This window comes from Eutrigla gurnardus (genome assembly GCF_963514095.1).
Source record: "Eutrigla gurnardus genome assembly, chromosome: 4".
Lineage (NCBI taxonomy): Eukaryota > Metazoa > Chordata > Actinopteri > Perciformes > Triglidae > Eutrigla > Eutrigla gurnardus.
The window spans coordinates 23,190,549-23,206,942 of NC_139918.1; the positions used below are offsets into that span (position 1 = coordinate 23,190,549).

At 37.8% G+C, this 16,394-nt stretch overlaps 1 protein-coding gene across 1 annotated transcript; it reads left to right on the forward strand.

The window, feature by feature from the left end:
* Nucleotides 1–13,460, forward strand: mrc1b (mannose receptor, C type 1b). Its single transcript, XM_084008345.1, has 31 exons — nt 1–204; nt 676–1,032; nt 1,256–1,426; nt 1,535–1,690; nt 2,625–2,735; nt 2,927–3,064; nt 3,189–3,365; nt 3,849–4,003; nt 4,187–4,300; nt 4,547–4,662; nt 4,776–4,924; nt 5,011–5,210; nt 5,650–5,768; nt 6,109–6,181; nt 6,276–6,429; nt 6,549–6,587; nt 7,018–7,178; nt 7,305–7,366; nt 7,684–7,784; nt 7,936–8,078; nt 8,667–8,772; nt 9,012–9,139; nt 9,229–9,273; nt 9,397–9,499; nt 9,728–9,960; nt 10,235–10,400; nt 11,150–11,314; nt 11,447–11,563; nt 12,229–12,384; nt 12,699–12,728; nt 12,825–13,460. Exons 1-31 carry the CDS (start codon nt 108–110, stop codon nt 13,070–13,072), a joined length of 4,290 nt encoding a protein of 1,429 aa, XP_083864471.1. The 5' UTR covers nt 1–107; the 3' UTR covers nt 13,073–13,460.
* The last annotated feature ends 2,934 nt before the right edge of the window (nt 13,461–16,394 follow it).

Consider the following 16,394-nt stretch of genomic DNA (forward strand, 5'->3'; position numbering starts at 1 on the left):
ACTTTCTCAATGAGCAGAAGGGAAAAAAACGGACAGTGTCAGTGGTATTAAGTTTCCCTCCTTTTCATGGCCATGCTCATAAGTCCTCTGCTTGCAATGAGTGGACGATGTCTGCTGCTCTGAGATTTATCAGAAGAATGCTGAACCTGAGGATAACTCTTGCGGCCGTTCTGCTCTTCATCCCTACATGCTCGACAAGAAATGGTACCGTATGCACTAAAGCTTTCTTATGCGATTTACATTCTCATTCACTTCACTACAGGGTGGACGGTAATCAATACTACTATTAAAGCATTGAGTAAATTATGCTTATAAGTCGACATGTCTTTAAAATTGTTAATTTGGGCTTCACAGGGAACTTGATGACATGTAAAATACTAAAAACAACTAGAGGAACTGACACAACCACAGCAACGATCTGTGTTTGAAGGATGCTCTGAGCGCATCTCTAGTCTCTCACAGTTTTGAAGAGAGAAGCTCCAGCTGAACATATAGATTCATGGACATTAGATGTCTTCAATAAAGATATATGTTTCATGAAATTAGCTGTCAGGAAATCCACTTAAAAAAAACAAAACATTTAAAACAAAGTTCTTGCACTGACTGTGAAAGATCCAAATGCATGTACTTGAATCCAATTTTGTGTAACAGAATTTAAAATCTATCTCTCTGCAGATTCCCCATTCTCACTCATTAACAAGGCCACTGGTTTTTGTTTGCTGAAAAAAAACACCCGCTGCCTTGACATACGCTGGACAACCGACGACCGTCTTTTTGTTACCACGACCAAGAAGTGCCTGGGTGTTCAGGGCAAAAGTGTGGGGAGTGAAATAAGCCTCTTTGATTGTGACGACAAGATTGTGCTTCAGAAGTGGGAATGCAAGAATCAAACACTTCTTGCTCTCAAAGGCCAACAGCTCTACATTGAAGTCAAACCTGATGAAAGCATTGCTCTCTCCAGAACTGTTGGGCCGAACAATGAGCTCGTGATCCAAGGGACAGCCAGCGGTGCTTGTTCGAGAACACACAGAGGTACAATATGAAAACTGATCACGAAACCAACTGATTCTGTGTCAGTTGACGTATGATCAATAGTTTGATTGTGCACGCCCGGAGTTAATAATGCAGAAAAGATATGATTTAGGTCTGCATTAAAACAACAACAAAAAAACAATACATCTTTGCAGAATCATTCATTTGTGTTGAATTTAAGATGATTTAATGTGAACAAATCTTTTTTTTCTCACCCTTTTAGAACTGTATACCATTGAGGGAAACGCATTTGGTAAGATTTGCAAATTTCCCTTCCTGTACAAAGACCGGTGGTTTGGAGAATGCACAACTTACGACTCCTCAAATAAGCGCCTTTGGTGTTCGGTTGAAACAAGATATGACCATGAACAGTGGGGATACTGCCCTTCTACTTGTGAGTACTCCATGTAAGATGTTAATCTCCCTATAAGAAGCATGCTTAGTGCACATTGTTTGAATGACTGGAGAGTTTAGTTTTCCATTTTTCTGTGTTGATGCACAGCCACAACCAACTGGGCACCGAACATTGTAACCGGAGCGTATTACCAGCTCAACACACAGTCGGTCCTGACTTGGGCCCAGGCTGAAGCCAGCTGCAAACAGCAGGGTGCCTCTCTGCTCAGTGTCAACGATCCTCATGAGCAGGCTTTTGTCTCAGGTAAGATGCCACCTGGTGGGTGTTTGTTGGTACTGACACAGACCCAACATAGAGGGGTAGTTTTTACAGATATTATTAAAAAACAATTATAAACGCATGGATTGTATTATCAAAGACTCTTCACATTAAGCAATATCATTGCACCATTTTTTGATCAATTGAAACTGAGCATGTTTAATGCATCCATTCTAAAGAAGGAAAAATTAAAGATGCAGTCTACGATTCATCAAGATACTTAAGAAACACTGAAAAAAATGTGTGTTTTTCAAATGTTTCAGACATTTTCCTTGTGCATAATGTTTTATGCATTTGAAACAACTGAAATTGAATTATTTAATTGCATCCTAGACCTACTTTTTTATTTTTTTTTAAATAAAAAACAGGAAATCAAACTGATGAAATAAGTTACTTTTTGCACCAATAGACCAGACCGGCATTGAGTCATAAACCGACATTTGCCAATGCCACGCCCCCTCTCAGGGGAAAGAATCACGCTGTCACATAGGGAGATTTGAGGCTCAAAAGATACGTGAATATTCACGGTCAGCGCGGTTCATTGTGTTACTGCTGATGGATAAATTAGCTGAGCTCACTTGAGTGGGAGAATGCTGCTAAACCTCAGCTTGCAGATAAAACAGTTATTTGTGAACAGGTTGGTTACAGAAAACCGTTAGCCTAACAATGATGAGTCAATCAAATATATATGCACGGTTTGTTTCAGCCTGATATTAGGAACATGCTTCACCTTGTGGGATTTTCCTTGTGTTCTTCAATGCATTTGGTTTATTTCTTTGCGCTGTGTATTCTGTCTTTTTGCTGACTTGTGTTTTAAGCAATGGAAAAGAGGAACAATGTGGAAAAGAGGAACACTTTCTTTACTCTGTCCTTTTTCTTGTTTTGTCCCTCTCAACCACACCAACGCCAATAAACACAGCACTATTGGGATCAGGGAAACATAAACTTTGGATCGGGCTGGTCCTGGACCCAGAACATGGCTGGCAGTGGTCTGATGGAAAGCCCTTCCGCTATCTGAGATGGAATACAGGTGAGTCTCCCGTAAAAATGATTAAAAATGCTATGCTGGAGTTCCCTTAATCAATGACCCTGCAACACTGGAGCTTAATTAAAACTTCAGAAAATCTCAGGTGTGAGTTTGCGTTACTTTAAACTGTTTTGCAATGAATGATGGTCTCTCATAGTAAAGAAGGAATCTTAATTTAAATCATCTTGTTTAAGGAAATCCGACTCCTAATCCGGGACACAACTGTGCATTTCTTGACACTGTTGGGCAGCACTCGTGGCAAAGTTCGTCCTGCGTCAAGAAACTGGGCTACATCTGCTACAAAGACGGAGCCCCGCCAATGCCTCCACAAAGTACAGAAACACATTATTTTATTCTATTCTCCTCTGGCTACTGTGTTGTTGCCCTACATGACATGTTCACTGTACAATATCAATCATCCAATCCCATTTCTCTTTTTATTCTTTTCACCGTCAGTTGAGCAAGGTTTTTGTCCAACCCCTTGGATTCCCTACAATGGCCACTGCTTCCACCTTAATCGTATTCTAAAAACGTGGTCTGGTGCTCAGACAGAGTGCCGCAAAGAAGGCGGCGAGTTGGTGAGCATTCGAAACTTGGAGGACCAAAGCTTTGTCATCTCCCAACTTGGACTCGGTACGTGAAGACAATACCTTTTACTGTCTGTCTTTTTTTTTTGTCTTTTTGCTAGACCGATTTTAAAATGTAAATCTTTCTTCTAGTCCTTAAAAACTCAACAAGTCGGAATAGTGTGCTCTCTTAAATCTGTGAACATCGTAAATTGTGTTCTACATGACTGCAAGGGATCTTAATATTTATTTATTAATTAAAAAATGTAACTTACTGACAGCTGACACCATGTTAGAAAAACGAGGAAAAAGTTGTACATTTGTGATATTATACAGTCGCAGTTTTCTAAGCTCCATTTTTTTTTTTTACCTACAATGGCCCTAATATGCCGTTGTATAATTTGCAAGCATACCTGATTAAATGTTTATTCACGTCTGTTTACCAAAGTTTGCAGTGCACCAATAGCTCCATTCATTTCAGTGTGTAGAACAAGTTAACACTGAAAGTTTAGACAGTGATTAGTTCATTCCTCACCGTCCATGACTGCAGGAACCACGGATGAGCTCTGGATTGGGCTGAATGACATAAAGACAGAGGGGCTGTTTGACTGGAGCGACCAGTCTACTGTCAGCTTCATCAGCTGGGAGTTTGGGAAACCAGCAACCTCCACTAATGTAGATGACTGCGTTCTCATCAGAGGAGAGGTAAGGCGCGCCATGTGCTTTTTTCCAAAATGTTGGTATGTAGGTACAATACTGTCTATATTTTAAATGGTAATGACTACTCCAAAATACGCACATATATTTATTATGGTTTGTAACAAGCATAGCAAATAAAACTCATGGAATAACAGGAAAACACTAGATATGTAATTGTTTTTCTTGCAGAATGGGAACTGGGCGGATCACTCGTGTGATGAGAAACATGGCTTTATTTGTATGAGGCAGAGTGACACTGAAAGCACTGGAGAGGAAGTAAACTTGGATATAGGCTGCAGAACGGTTAGTACATGTATTCTATGAAAAAAGGGTATGACCTGATCTGGCTAATCAAAGTGCCGGATTAAAACCCAGCAATTAAACTACTTTGGAACGTAAATGGTCCATATCACATTCAAATGGAGGTCAGCAAAGCATCTCTCTGCAAAGCATCGCGGATCATATCTTTCATGAACAACATGGCAGCAGTAAAATGAAGTATTTTAAAATCCCAACTCTCAGTTCTAATCATTGCTTGGTTTCATACAGGGGTGGAAAAGACATGGCTCCTATTGCTACTTTGTGGGGACAGAGACGAAGACGTTTGATGATGCTAAAGACGACTGCAAGAGCTCAGATTCCATCTTAGCCGATGTTTCAAATGGGTAATGATACTTCATGTTTTAATAAGCCACGATGCAAACTGTGTGCAAGTACTATACAGTATGTTTGACAGAATTCAATGAGACAATCTATGTACTTGTGTAAATATTTCCAGGGTGGATAATGCCTTCCTTGTCAGCTTGGTGGGGTTGAGATCAGAGAAATACTTCTGGTTAGGTCTCTCAAATCAGAAAAACATTGATCAGTTTGTGTGGACCAACACAGACTTTGTGAGATTTACTCATTGGAACGTTGAAATGCCAGGTATGGTAAAAGATGCAATTCCATCTCTACCATAAACAGCAGCTCCACAATTTACATTTGACCGTTTTCATCCTCAACAACTCAAGGTTACCAACAGGGCTGTGTTGCCATGACAACTGGGATTTTGGCCGGACTCTGGGATCTGCTGCCCTGCACCAACAAGGAGAAATACATCTGCAAACACCTGGCTGAGGGGGCCGTTTTAACTGCCGCACCACCGACTAAAGCGCCTCCAAAGTGTGTGGAGGGTTGGAATCAAGTGGGAACAAGAAACCTCTGCTCTAAGGTATAACCAGAGGTCAACCTCAGATACACACAATCAAAACATGTTACCTGTTAATGCCAACAAAACAAGACAGGTGTCCTGCCATCACCATAACATAATTAACATGATTAACAAGGCTATTGGTTGTGATTCAAATACGGAAAACACACCAACTATGGGCAAATTTGAGTATGAGGTGTTGGTAGGAACCAAAAACAGAGCTAAACGGAGCGAATATTAGACTTACATTTGCCAGGTAGACCGCCTACAAATGACCGATAATTCATAACTGCTGCATGTGTACATTATCAACTGTTTGCTAACAATTTACTTTAAAGTTTAGAAATGGCTCACGAATGAAAAATAAATCTTTTCTAAATGACAAAAAAATGTCTGGGCAAAATAAATAAAGTCTATTCATGTAATCAACTCTACTTTAATGACGCTTTCACTCTTCAAGTTTTTCACAGGGCCTCGTGCAAATGAGAAGACCTGGTATGAAGCCAGAGATTACTGCAGAGCCATCGGAGGAGACCTGCTCAGCATCCACAGTGCTGCAGAGCTAATGACGTTTGCACGGTATGAGCTGGTGAAACACAATTTTAACCACACACCTGTAAAAAAAAAAAAAGAACACGTGATTCTTGCAGCCTTAAAGATGGCTCCCATTAATATGTTATTAGATCCCTCGTTATGTAAGAGGATTAAAAAACACAAGCACTTGCACACAGGAGTGCATTAAAGTAAAGGAAGCATATATTTGCAGAATCATAAAATAAAATGTTTACTCTGCTATTGAGACCTGTTAGTTAAGTACTTCTATGCTGTACTTCTTGCTTTAGTTACACCCTCCTCTAGAGGGCGACAATGTTAAAAATAACATTAGAAAGATGATTGTTTTGTGATTGGTGTACTACAGACATGGAAGATCCTGGATTGGACTTCACATTCCTGACACAAGCACTGGTTATGTATGGAGTGATGGATCTCCGGTTAGTTATCTCTGTTCAACTTGTTACATCTAATCTGATGACCAAGTTTTTTTTTTTTTTTTTTAATATTTATATTATTTATTTTTGTTCACAGGTAAACTTCCTGAACTGGCAGGACGGCGAGCCAAACAATTTGAATAATGATGAATCGTGTGCTGAATTCAGAATGCATAACTGGCATGATGCCGGGTCTTGGAATGATGTGAATTGTGAGGGTTACAATGACTGGACGTGTCAGATCCGTGCAGGTAGAGTAAAAAAAAAGAATTCTATTGTCCCGCAGTAAAAGATTTGGGTCAGAGGAAGGGGGAGAATGGTCGATTTATTTGCCATCTTTCTACCTTAAACTTTGTTTGTGGCCTTACAGGAGTGACTCCAAACCCCCCTCCAAATATTACTGTGTCGGGTAAGTTAAAACACACACACACACACACACACACCACATTTTTTAATAATCGCTCAACATTTCAGTTAAAATGATCCAAAAGTTTTACATTTGACTCTTTTAGACTTTTTTCTTCACCTGAATTGAACAAATATAAGTGAAATGTGAATACAGAAATACAATAAAAAGGACATAAACACACAAAAAGTGAAACTGTGGGCATTGAAATTAACTTTTAGATTCTTCATCTGATGACAAAGCCAAATAAAAAGTGACACTTGGCATCAGTTATATTACTGCTTCTAGCTACCATTACAAACGATTCATTTGGATGTTGTGTCGCCCTTCATCTGGTAGACATTACGAGTATTTTTTCTAAAATATTTGCTGTCACAGAAAGAAATTTCAAAATAAAACATGCATTGTAATTACGTTTCTAAAACCTTTGCAGATAACGTCACTTCAGATGGTTGGCTTCAGTGGAGAGGGAATCAGTACTTTTTTAACAGAAACTCAATGTCCATGGAGGACGCTCGCCACTTCTGTCAGCAGAGGCATGGTGACATGGTATCTATCAGCAGTAAAGAAGAAAATGTCTTCTTATGGAAACATGTAGGTGTTTATTTTTGTTTTTTTTACTGTTAAACAACACATTCATCTTTCACGCACAGTGAAAGACAGTTACTGACCAGAAAAGTAGGTGTTAAAGCATGTGTGTATTTATGTGTGTGTTCACAGATTTCCAGGACCTATGGGTCATATTATATAGGTTTGTCAGTGGATCTTGATGGATCATTTTGGTGAGTATCAATGAATGCTATCCAGCTAAATATGTATGGTATTTCTGGTATTATTATTATTATTATTATTATTATTATTATTATTATTATTATTATTATTATTATTATTATTATATTACTGGTACTTCATATTAAACGATTTTGTGCTTGTTTGACTTTTTTTCCAAATCTTTTGTGTTTTTCAACTTATCAGTCTACATTATTGTAACTTCTATATTTACCATTACATATATTTCATAGAAGTTGGACAAAAAGATCTAATGTGGAATTATTATTGTCTGAACATTATATTTAATCTTAACTGTGTGTGCTTTTAGGTGGATGGATGGTTCTTCTGTGGGGTATCGGAAATGGGATGAAGCGCAACCAAATTCTAATGCCTTTGATCAGAACTGCGTTACTATGACTTCTTATCACAGTAAGTAGTTGCAAACTGAAGACTGACCAATTAATGGAAGTGTTAACCCTAGATAAGATATTTTGTATAAGATTAATATCCTGCTCTAAGTAAAAAAGAAGTCAGATGTTGGTGGTGAATGTTGATCGTTGCATCTCTGCTGTACTTTCAGGCTTCTGGCGTACTTGTAATTGCGGCCAAGAGCACAATTTCATTTGTAAACGAGGACAATCAGCACCTGTCGACACTACTGCAGTGCCTACAGTTCCTCCTAAAGGTGGCTGCCCATTCCAGTGGAAAAAATTTGACTCCAAGGTCAGAAATCCCTGTTTGGCTTGGTTTACTTTTGAATATAATACTATATCACCTCCAAACATCAGTAGATGCATCTTTGAAAATATAATGAACAATTGTACCTTAATAATATATAATACCCGCGACCGAAGCGGTAGAAAATGGATGGATGGATGGATGGATAATATATAATAGTATAGTAGAAGTAAATGGAAATACAAAATGTATAATATTTATTTCAACACCATTTTTATAAACATACATATGTAAAATATCACTTGTGAAGACATAAGTCATGTGTGATGAAATTGAGAACATGAATTGATAACGTGAAGTGTTACTTGTGGGATAAATTTACACATGGTTTTCAGAAATTTACAAAAATGCAAAGCAGTTAATGCAGCACATGTAAAATATTACATAAAAATAACTGAAGCTAAAGCAATTCAGATAACATTATCAGAATAAACAACACAAATATGGCATTTATCAATAAGCTCTACTGCAACAGTCACGCATTCCTCGTAATGTAATCCATGTAAATACAGTCTAGTTCTATTTGAAATATGCATACCGTAGGTGATTAATCATTTGATTTCTCATCTGCAGTGTTACAGTGTCACTAGTAACCAGGCGGCCAGCTGGGAAGAAGCAAGGAGCCAGTGTATCAAAATAGGAGGAAATTTAGTCTCAATTCCCACAAGGCGTGTGCAAGGTTAGTTCTACAATTTTTCCAGATATTTTTAATAATCACAATCATGCATAATTGTGTGAATAATAAAGAGAGTATGAATGTTCATTCTTGACCTTGGAAACAATGGTCACAAATATAATTTGAAAAGCTAATGAATACAAAGTAAATTGAACATTTGCAAATATTATGTTTTAAATATTGCCAAAATGAGGGGGGAAAGACACAAATAACTTATATTACTTATTATTGTACATTTTCAGCATTTTTGATCACCACAATTGCTGAAATATCAACTACAGACCTGTGGATTGGTTTAAACAGTTTAAAACAAGATGGATTTTACTGGACTGATGGCAAATCAAGGCGATACACTAATTGGGGCTATTCTGTAAGTACACACAATCTTCTAGCTTAGTTATGAATTACCATTTAATGAAAATACAAATAGTTTATCATATATCCTGTTCCACCCTTTAGAAACATCGACGCCGTCCGGGGACCTTTTATCAAAGATGGAATGAGGTAACATGTCGGAAACCGATTTTAAAATAAACTATCAATCCTTTTTGATGACAAAAGATGTTTCATGACAAAGCAAAGAAAAATTACTTACTTTTGAAATCTATTCTCAATGTCCTTCACCAGGAAGAATGCGTTGTGCTGAGCAGCAATCCTTCCATTGGCATCGGTAAATGGATTGTGAAGAACTGCAATGAAACCAATGGATTTGTCTGTCTTCGGAATCTTGGTTAGTTCATCCTTTCTCGCTTTTAGAAATTATCTGAGGCAAAAAATGTTTGCATAAACAACAATATAGTATGTCTTACATTAAAGAACTGGTGTACAGCACCCTTCCGCCCAAACATCAGTTTCCATTCCCATGGTTTGCCCTTATGTAAACCTACAGTTCCTGTAACAATAATCATGTCTGTAAACATAAAATACAAATAAAAAGATTTCTCTCCCCCCTCAACAGACCCAAATATCCAGTCTCCAGCAGAGCCAGCAGTGTCTAGCATCTATGTAACACTGGGAAATGACAGCATCAAGTTTGTGGCTCAAAATCTGACCTGGGACGATGCCAAGAAACACTGTGAAGGTGATAAAGCCAACCTGGCAAGTCTACGAAATGATTGGACGCAGGCCTACGTCGAGCTGCTGGCTATGAATCTCAAAGCTCCTCTTTGGATTGGACTAAACAAACAGCAGGTACAGTGATGCAACCCACTGAAATCAGTTACTCAATGACTAATTTACTCAAAAAGATTAACCTTTGTCCATGACGTAGAACATAAAACCCTCAAAACACAGCTAGCCATCCACTCTGTATATATATATATATATATATATATATATATATATATATATACATATGAATGTGAACATTTGATCAAGCTATTTGGCAACAAAAAAAAGCCATTTTAAAAAGTCGTTTACAATGCATGCTGGATGAAATGTTGATTTGATCCATTCTTGCTTCCAGACAGACAATTATTTTAGGTATATTGATGGCTGGCACCTGCACTTGACCAACTGGGCTGAAGGTGAACCAGGCAGAGACAAACCTTGTGTGTACCTGGATGTGGATGGAAAATGGAGGACTGCTTTCTGCAATCAGACCATGAACAGTGTTTGCAAGCAGTCTCTAGGTACGATTGTTACTGGGCAATGTCATGTAATGCAATCCGCAAATATTCAGCCGTGCTGAGTGTCAACTCATCATCTGATGAACAAACTGTACTGCTTACACTGTTTCTAACTGACCTCAAACAGAATTTGCATTGCAATTCCTTTGTATTTATCAGCAGACAAATACACCATTATCAATATGTCTGCAATAAGCTAATATTGGCTGATATATCGGCTTTTCAACACACTATCAAGAGAAAATGTGTCAATGCTTGGAAGGTTTTGAGTAGGAAATACAAGATGCACTTTGTTGGAGTGTGGGTGAGTTAATCCAATTTATCTAAAATCAATGATGGTGCATCATTTCTATTTTGCTGAGAACTAGAAGCAGTTGTTGTCATCCTATGAAAAATGTGCATTTCAAAAACTTGTTTTCAGTTACCTGACAGTGCAGTTTTCAGATCATTCAGCTAAAGAGATGCTTTATCTCAAGCCATCAATAAATACATAATATAATACATAACCTTTCAGTTTATCAAAAAATAAAAATAGATAAATGGTTTGCACTAGATAGAGCACCATGCTCCTACTTCAGTTTTACTGAATTCACTTGACATCGCACACCACATTAGACTTGTTACATTATCGCCTTAATCTAGGTTCTCTCAATGCTAGTTTTGACAATGAGAGTTGTAACGAGTTTAAGTTCACCGCTTCGCAAATAGCAAACGGTTGATCCCCTCATTGTCACTGTCTCTGTCATTCACAGAAATGCCACTACCGGAACCAACAAACTTTCCTGGCATCTGCCCTGGAGCGACAAATGAGCAATACCACGAGACTTATACCTGGCTGCCTTTTAAGGGTCATTGCTATTTGTTTATTACAGAGGAAATTGAATGGGCAGATGCAGCTAGCAGCTGTGTCCGGCACGGTAAGAGACACTTTAGAGCTAGTGTGGATCAAGCATTTACTAATGTCACAAAAACAAAAAAAACATGAATAAACAGCAACTGGTAAGAAGTGTTTCGTAATTCATACAACTGGACTGTTGTTTGCTGTTAAGGTGGAATCCTGGCTAGCATTGAAGATCCTCCTGAGCAACAATTCCTTCAGAGCAATGTGGAAATGTTTCAAGATGGCATTGATGCTTTCTGGCTTGGCCTGTATAAAACTCATAAAGGTATGATTACCCTGTTGCGCTTTGTAAACAAACCATTATTGTTTACATTCATTGTTTCTCACCAAATTGCACAGTGTGTATTCTCAGTGCATCCATTCTGTTGAATGTAATTTCTTTCCACATAAAACATTTACAAAATCGACATTCGGAACACTTTAAAACCTGCTTTGTTTACATCTAGAGATGAACTTTAATTCTTTAATCAACAGGTGGCAAGCGATGCCGGAAGCCTTCACAACATATGTTCATATATGAACATTTAATTTGTTATTATTATTCCACCTGTTTTTCATAAAACATGGAAACTTTACTTTATCTTCTTCTTCCACATTTTATAGTGAATTGCTGCATAATTTTGGCCCATAACTTCCACCTGTCGACACAACATCCACATAGACACGTGCATGCACATTGAAAGAAATGAAATCAATTTCACGCTGATTAAAGTGAAACCAATTAATTTGAGAAAATACTTTTTCGCTCAAATTCACTATTTTGAAATTACATTTAACAGATTTTGCCTTTGGGATTTTGTTATTTTGTTTACTCTTCATATGCTCAATGAAAGGGCCTCTACAGCACATGTGCGGAAAATTAACAATGCATAATGACAAACTATCAAAGTGAAAATAGTAATACATACATCATTTCTCTTTGGCCATAAGGGGAATGGAAGTGGTTGGATAAGACGGCCATGGACTACAGCAACTGGGCTGCAGATGAGCCTGAGCATGACTATGCAGAGATGGAAACCTCAAGTGGGGCTTGGAAGACAGGACGCAGATGGCACGACAGAGCATACATCTGTAAAACACCTAAAGGTAACCTCATTATGCCAATGTGAATTTAAATGTGTGTTTTTTTTAATAGCAATTCCTCACATACGCAGCTTATAAAAAAAATCCTCTGGAATAAGAGGGAGCCTTACTCAGGCCTCAGTAAAAGATCAATTTGACTAAAATAAGGAGAAGAAGACTTATTATTCTTCTATTTTATGATTTGTACTGTTATGATGGGCCTTGGTTCGAAGCTACCAAGAAAGGTCATCCTCCATCCACCACCATGAATGCAATATCCAGCCTCAGATCATCTTTTCTAAGATCTCATCTGAGCATTTTCCCTTCTTTTCCAACAGTGATGCCTGGAGATCCAGGATCAATACCTGGTTAGTAACACATTTGATGTCTGTGGAGTAATATACACTTTTTTCATTTACATGTTTTGAATTGTTTTGACTGATCATCATCTACTTGTTTTGCAGGGCCTCAAAGAGGAGGGGATTCTCGCCGTCGTGTCCACACCAGTTTGATCGTCGTGCTGATCATTGCAATCACTTCCACGCTGATAGGTGTTGCATTCTTCCTCTACAAAAAGGCTCCTCGTCCGTTACCCACCTTTGACAATCCACTCTACTTTGACAGCGAGCGATCCCAGCCTGATGTGGTTGATACAAATAAACTGATAGAGAAAGCAGAAGTGGAAAACCCTGAGCCGATTATAACTCTGTGATATATTAAGTATCAGAATCTAGTGGGACCGTATTTCAGACTGATGTATTACAGTTTGATGCTTCATTGGCATTTTACCTCTGTTGTTGTTTTTGTTTTTTGTACTCTAGTCGATATATATTCAGTTATTTAACAATATGTCATGACGTGTGAGTTTCAATGGAGTTGGCGATGTCTGACCTCATGGAATAGATAACTTTAGGCTCTAGGATGTCTCAATGGGAATGATTGGTATTTGATTTTGTCCTATTATCTATGATTGAATGTATATAATAGTTACATGTTATGCTTATGCTCACTAGATGCTGTTCATTGCTTTTATGTTGAAACGTGTATAAAGAAATCTCACTGTCTGTGAAATGAACATTAAACTCGGCACTAAAGACTAACAGGATTAGTTATATTTTGTGAAATATAATAACATGAGGGATCAATTCACCTCCCATCACCCTCCCTTTGTAGCTGTCCAAAACGTACCCACAGCTCAAAAATGACTTGAGCTAGTGCTACCATAGTGTTTGTGTTCGCATTATAGTCATACTTGTATCATCTTAAGTAGTTACGATTTATCATTAATGAGGGCTTGGCTACATTTCATACCTCGGTAACATTTGTCATGATATAGCATGTTTTGTGGTAATTCAATAAATACATAGTGGATATGAAATAACCATGGTAAAGCCCATTTTCTATACTCTTATGTGAAAAAGATACTTGCAGTGTTTCCCCTAGGATGGAGTTGCAGCCGTGGAGGTGAATTATTTTTTCTTTCCGGCTCGCACATTTTTTTTTTTGCGCTCACTTTGCCGCTGCTAGGTGCATATAAGGGAAACACTGATTTGACAAAAGAAAATTAAGCAAAATAAGATACAACTAAAGAGATGTAGGCCTCATCTATATCTAATCTAAACAATTGGGAGAGCAAATGTAATATGAATCAAAAACAGCTGATTAAGGCATTTCTACAGGACGGGGCAGATCAGACCTGCAAACTCCTCAGAGGAAAAAAGGTGACAGTGTCACGGGGGGATTTTTTTTTTGATGGTACTATGCGAATGACACTAGTCTGAGCGTGACTTAACAAAACTCAGCATACTTTCTCAAAAATCATTGTCATTGAGGGATTTGCGCGGTAGCCAGGCGACCGTCTCATCCAATGGCGAGCTCAGTTGGCGCTGTGTGCTTCAAGATTCCGATTGGCTCAGAGAAATGTCAATTATAAGAAAGATTCTGAAGCAAGTGCTGAGATTCCGATTGGCAGAGAGAAATGTCAATTATTATTGTTCAATAACGAAAAACCATGCAAAAGTGCATTCAACCTTTCTCCGTGAACAAAAACTACAGCTCCCATGATGCCCCGCGGCAAACCAGGAAGTGCAGCCCCCACGTCAAGTGCCGGTCCCTATGATTCACTCATCAAAACTAAACAAACAAGTATGGATAAACACGGATGGAACAACAACGTTATAAATCCAAATATTATCTTTATGTGCCACAGCTTCACCATTTCATTAACTTTTAACTTCTATTGTCAGTAACTTAACTGCTTGGATCTACCGGAGCATAGCGTTATCGCGTTTGCTTTAACGTACAATACAGGGGAGCGGACAAAACACAGAGCGACGATACAGCATAGCGTTAGCAGACAACATGAAGCGTACAACATGAAAGCACACAAGAAAACAAGAACTTAAGAGAGCTTACCAAGTGGCTGCATACCGGGTTGAAAGTCAGTACAAAGAAACTTCTTCTTCTTCTTCTTCTTCTTTTTTTAATGGCGGTTGGCAAACAACTTTTTGTGCATTTCCGCCACCTTCTGAACTGGAGTGTGGATCAGAATGGTTTTGGACGATTATCGTTGGATGAGAAAAACAAAACAAAAAATAAATAAACCAAACAAATATTCCATGAGAATATATTTAAAAACAAATAAATCAAACCAAATACAAAAAAAAATAAAAAATAAAAAAAATAAATAAAATAAATAAAAATCCTAACTAACTATGTTATCAAACATATACCATACTAATAATACCTTAGTACTTATATTATTTTAATGAGTCCTGTCTTTTCTAAATACTTAAATATTGCTTTATATCCTACATGCCCTGAGTTCAGTCGTAACACCTCTTTAATACTAAATTTAATTTGCTCCCTACTCAGTCTGTCTTTTAGAAACCTTCTTTGATACTGGTACTTAGGACAATCTATAATTACATGTTCAATAGTTTCTGTATGATTACAGTGTTCACACAAGCCAGTTTCATGTTTCCCTATTAATTTCATTGTATTATTAAGTCCAGTGTGCCCAAATCTCATTCTTGATATTATATCTTCTTCTTTTTTATTTCGACAATTTTCTCTCATCTTTCCTACTTCCCTTTGGATACTGTAGTACATTCTACCTTTGTTTTCCTTGTTCCAACACTCCTGCCACTTCTTCTTCATTTCTAATTTGATTATGCTTTTAACCTCTGCCTTACTATATTTAACTATCATATTAACTTCTACTTTTTTTGTTGCGTTTTTTGCATATTTGACTACCATTTCATTTCCATCTACACCTATATGGGCTGGTATCCAAGTGAACTTCACTTTTACTCCTACTTTGGTAATTCTAAATACACTTTGAGCTATTTCTACCAGAATATCTTGTCTTGATTCTGAAATACAAAGAAACTACTCTTGCGCTTCCTTTTCACGGAGTAAACACCGGTCACATGGACCCACATTCACCCATCTCTTAAAGAGGAACTACACCATTGGGCTGCTGAACCTCGAACGGTTCTCAATGAATATTACTTGCGGGATTTTAGCTCTGGATTAACATACACAAAAATAAAAAATAAACTACACAAATGACATAACTGCACAGAAAACACAACAATAAGAATGATCCAATAATTGTTCGCAATTGTCCCCCCCCCCCCCCCCCCCAAAAGAAAACTCTCCGGTTCTACACGATCCACGTGAATGACCAAATTGACCAAGAAAACGGCGATTGTCGCCGAAAAGCGACAAGTTTGCAGCTCTGGCAGATATACATGCACATCTTGGTCTGAATCAACTGCATGTAAAGCCGACATAACATCCCGAATGTTATATAATTGGTTATAATAACCAAGCTTAGCTGTAGGGAGCACTGGTTTGAGACCTGCTTTTTGTACTACATGTACAAGTAATGCACATGTAGTGTGATAGCATCCAACACTCATACCAATCATAATGTTGAATTATTCTCTGTTATCTTGGGGTATGCATGGCTTCTTCATAGATTATTTTAACATACAATCAGAGATACTATTCCAACAAAAGTGCCACAA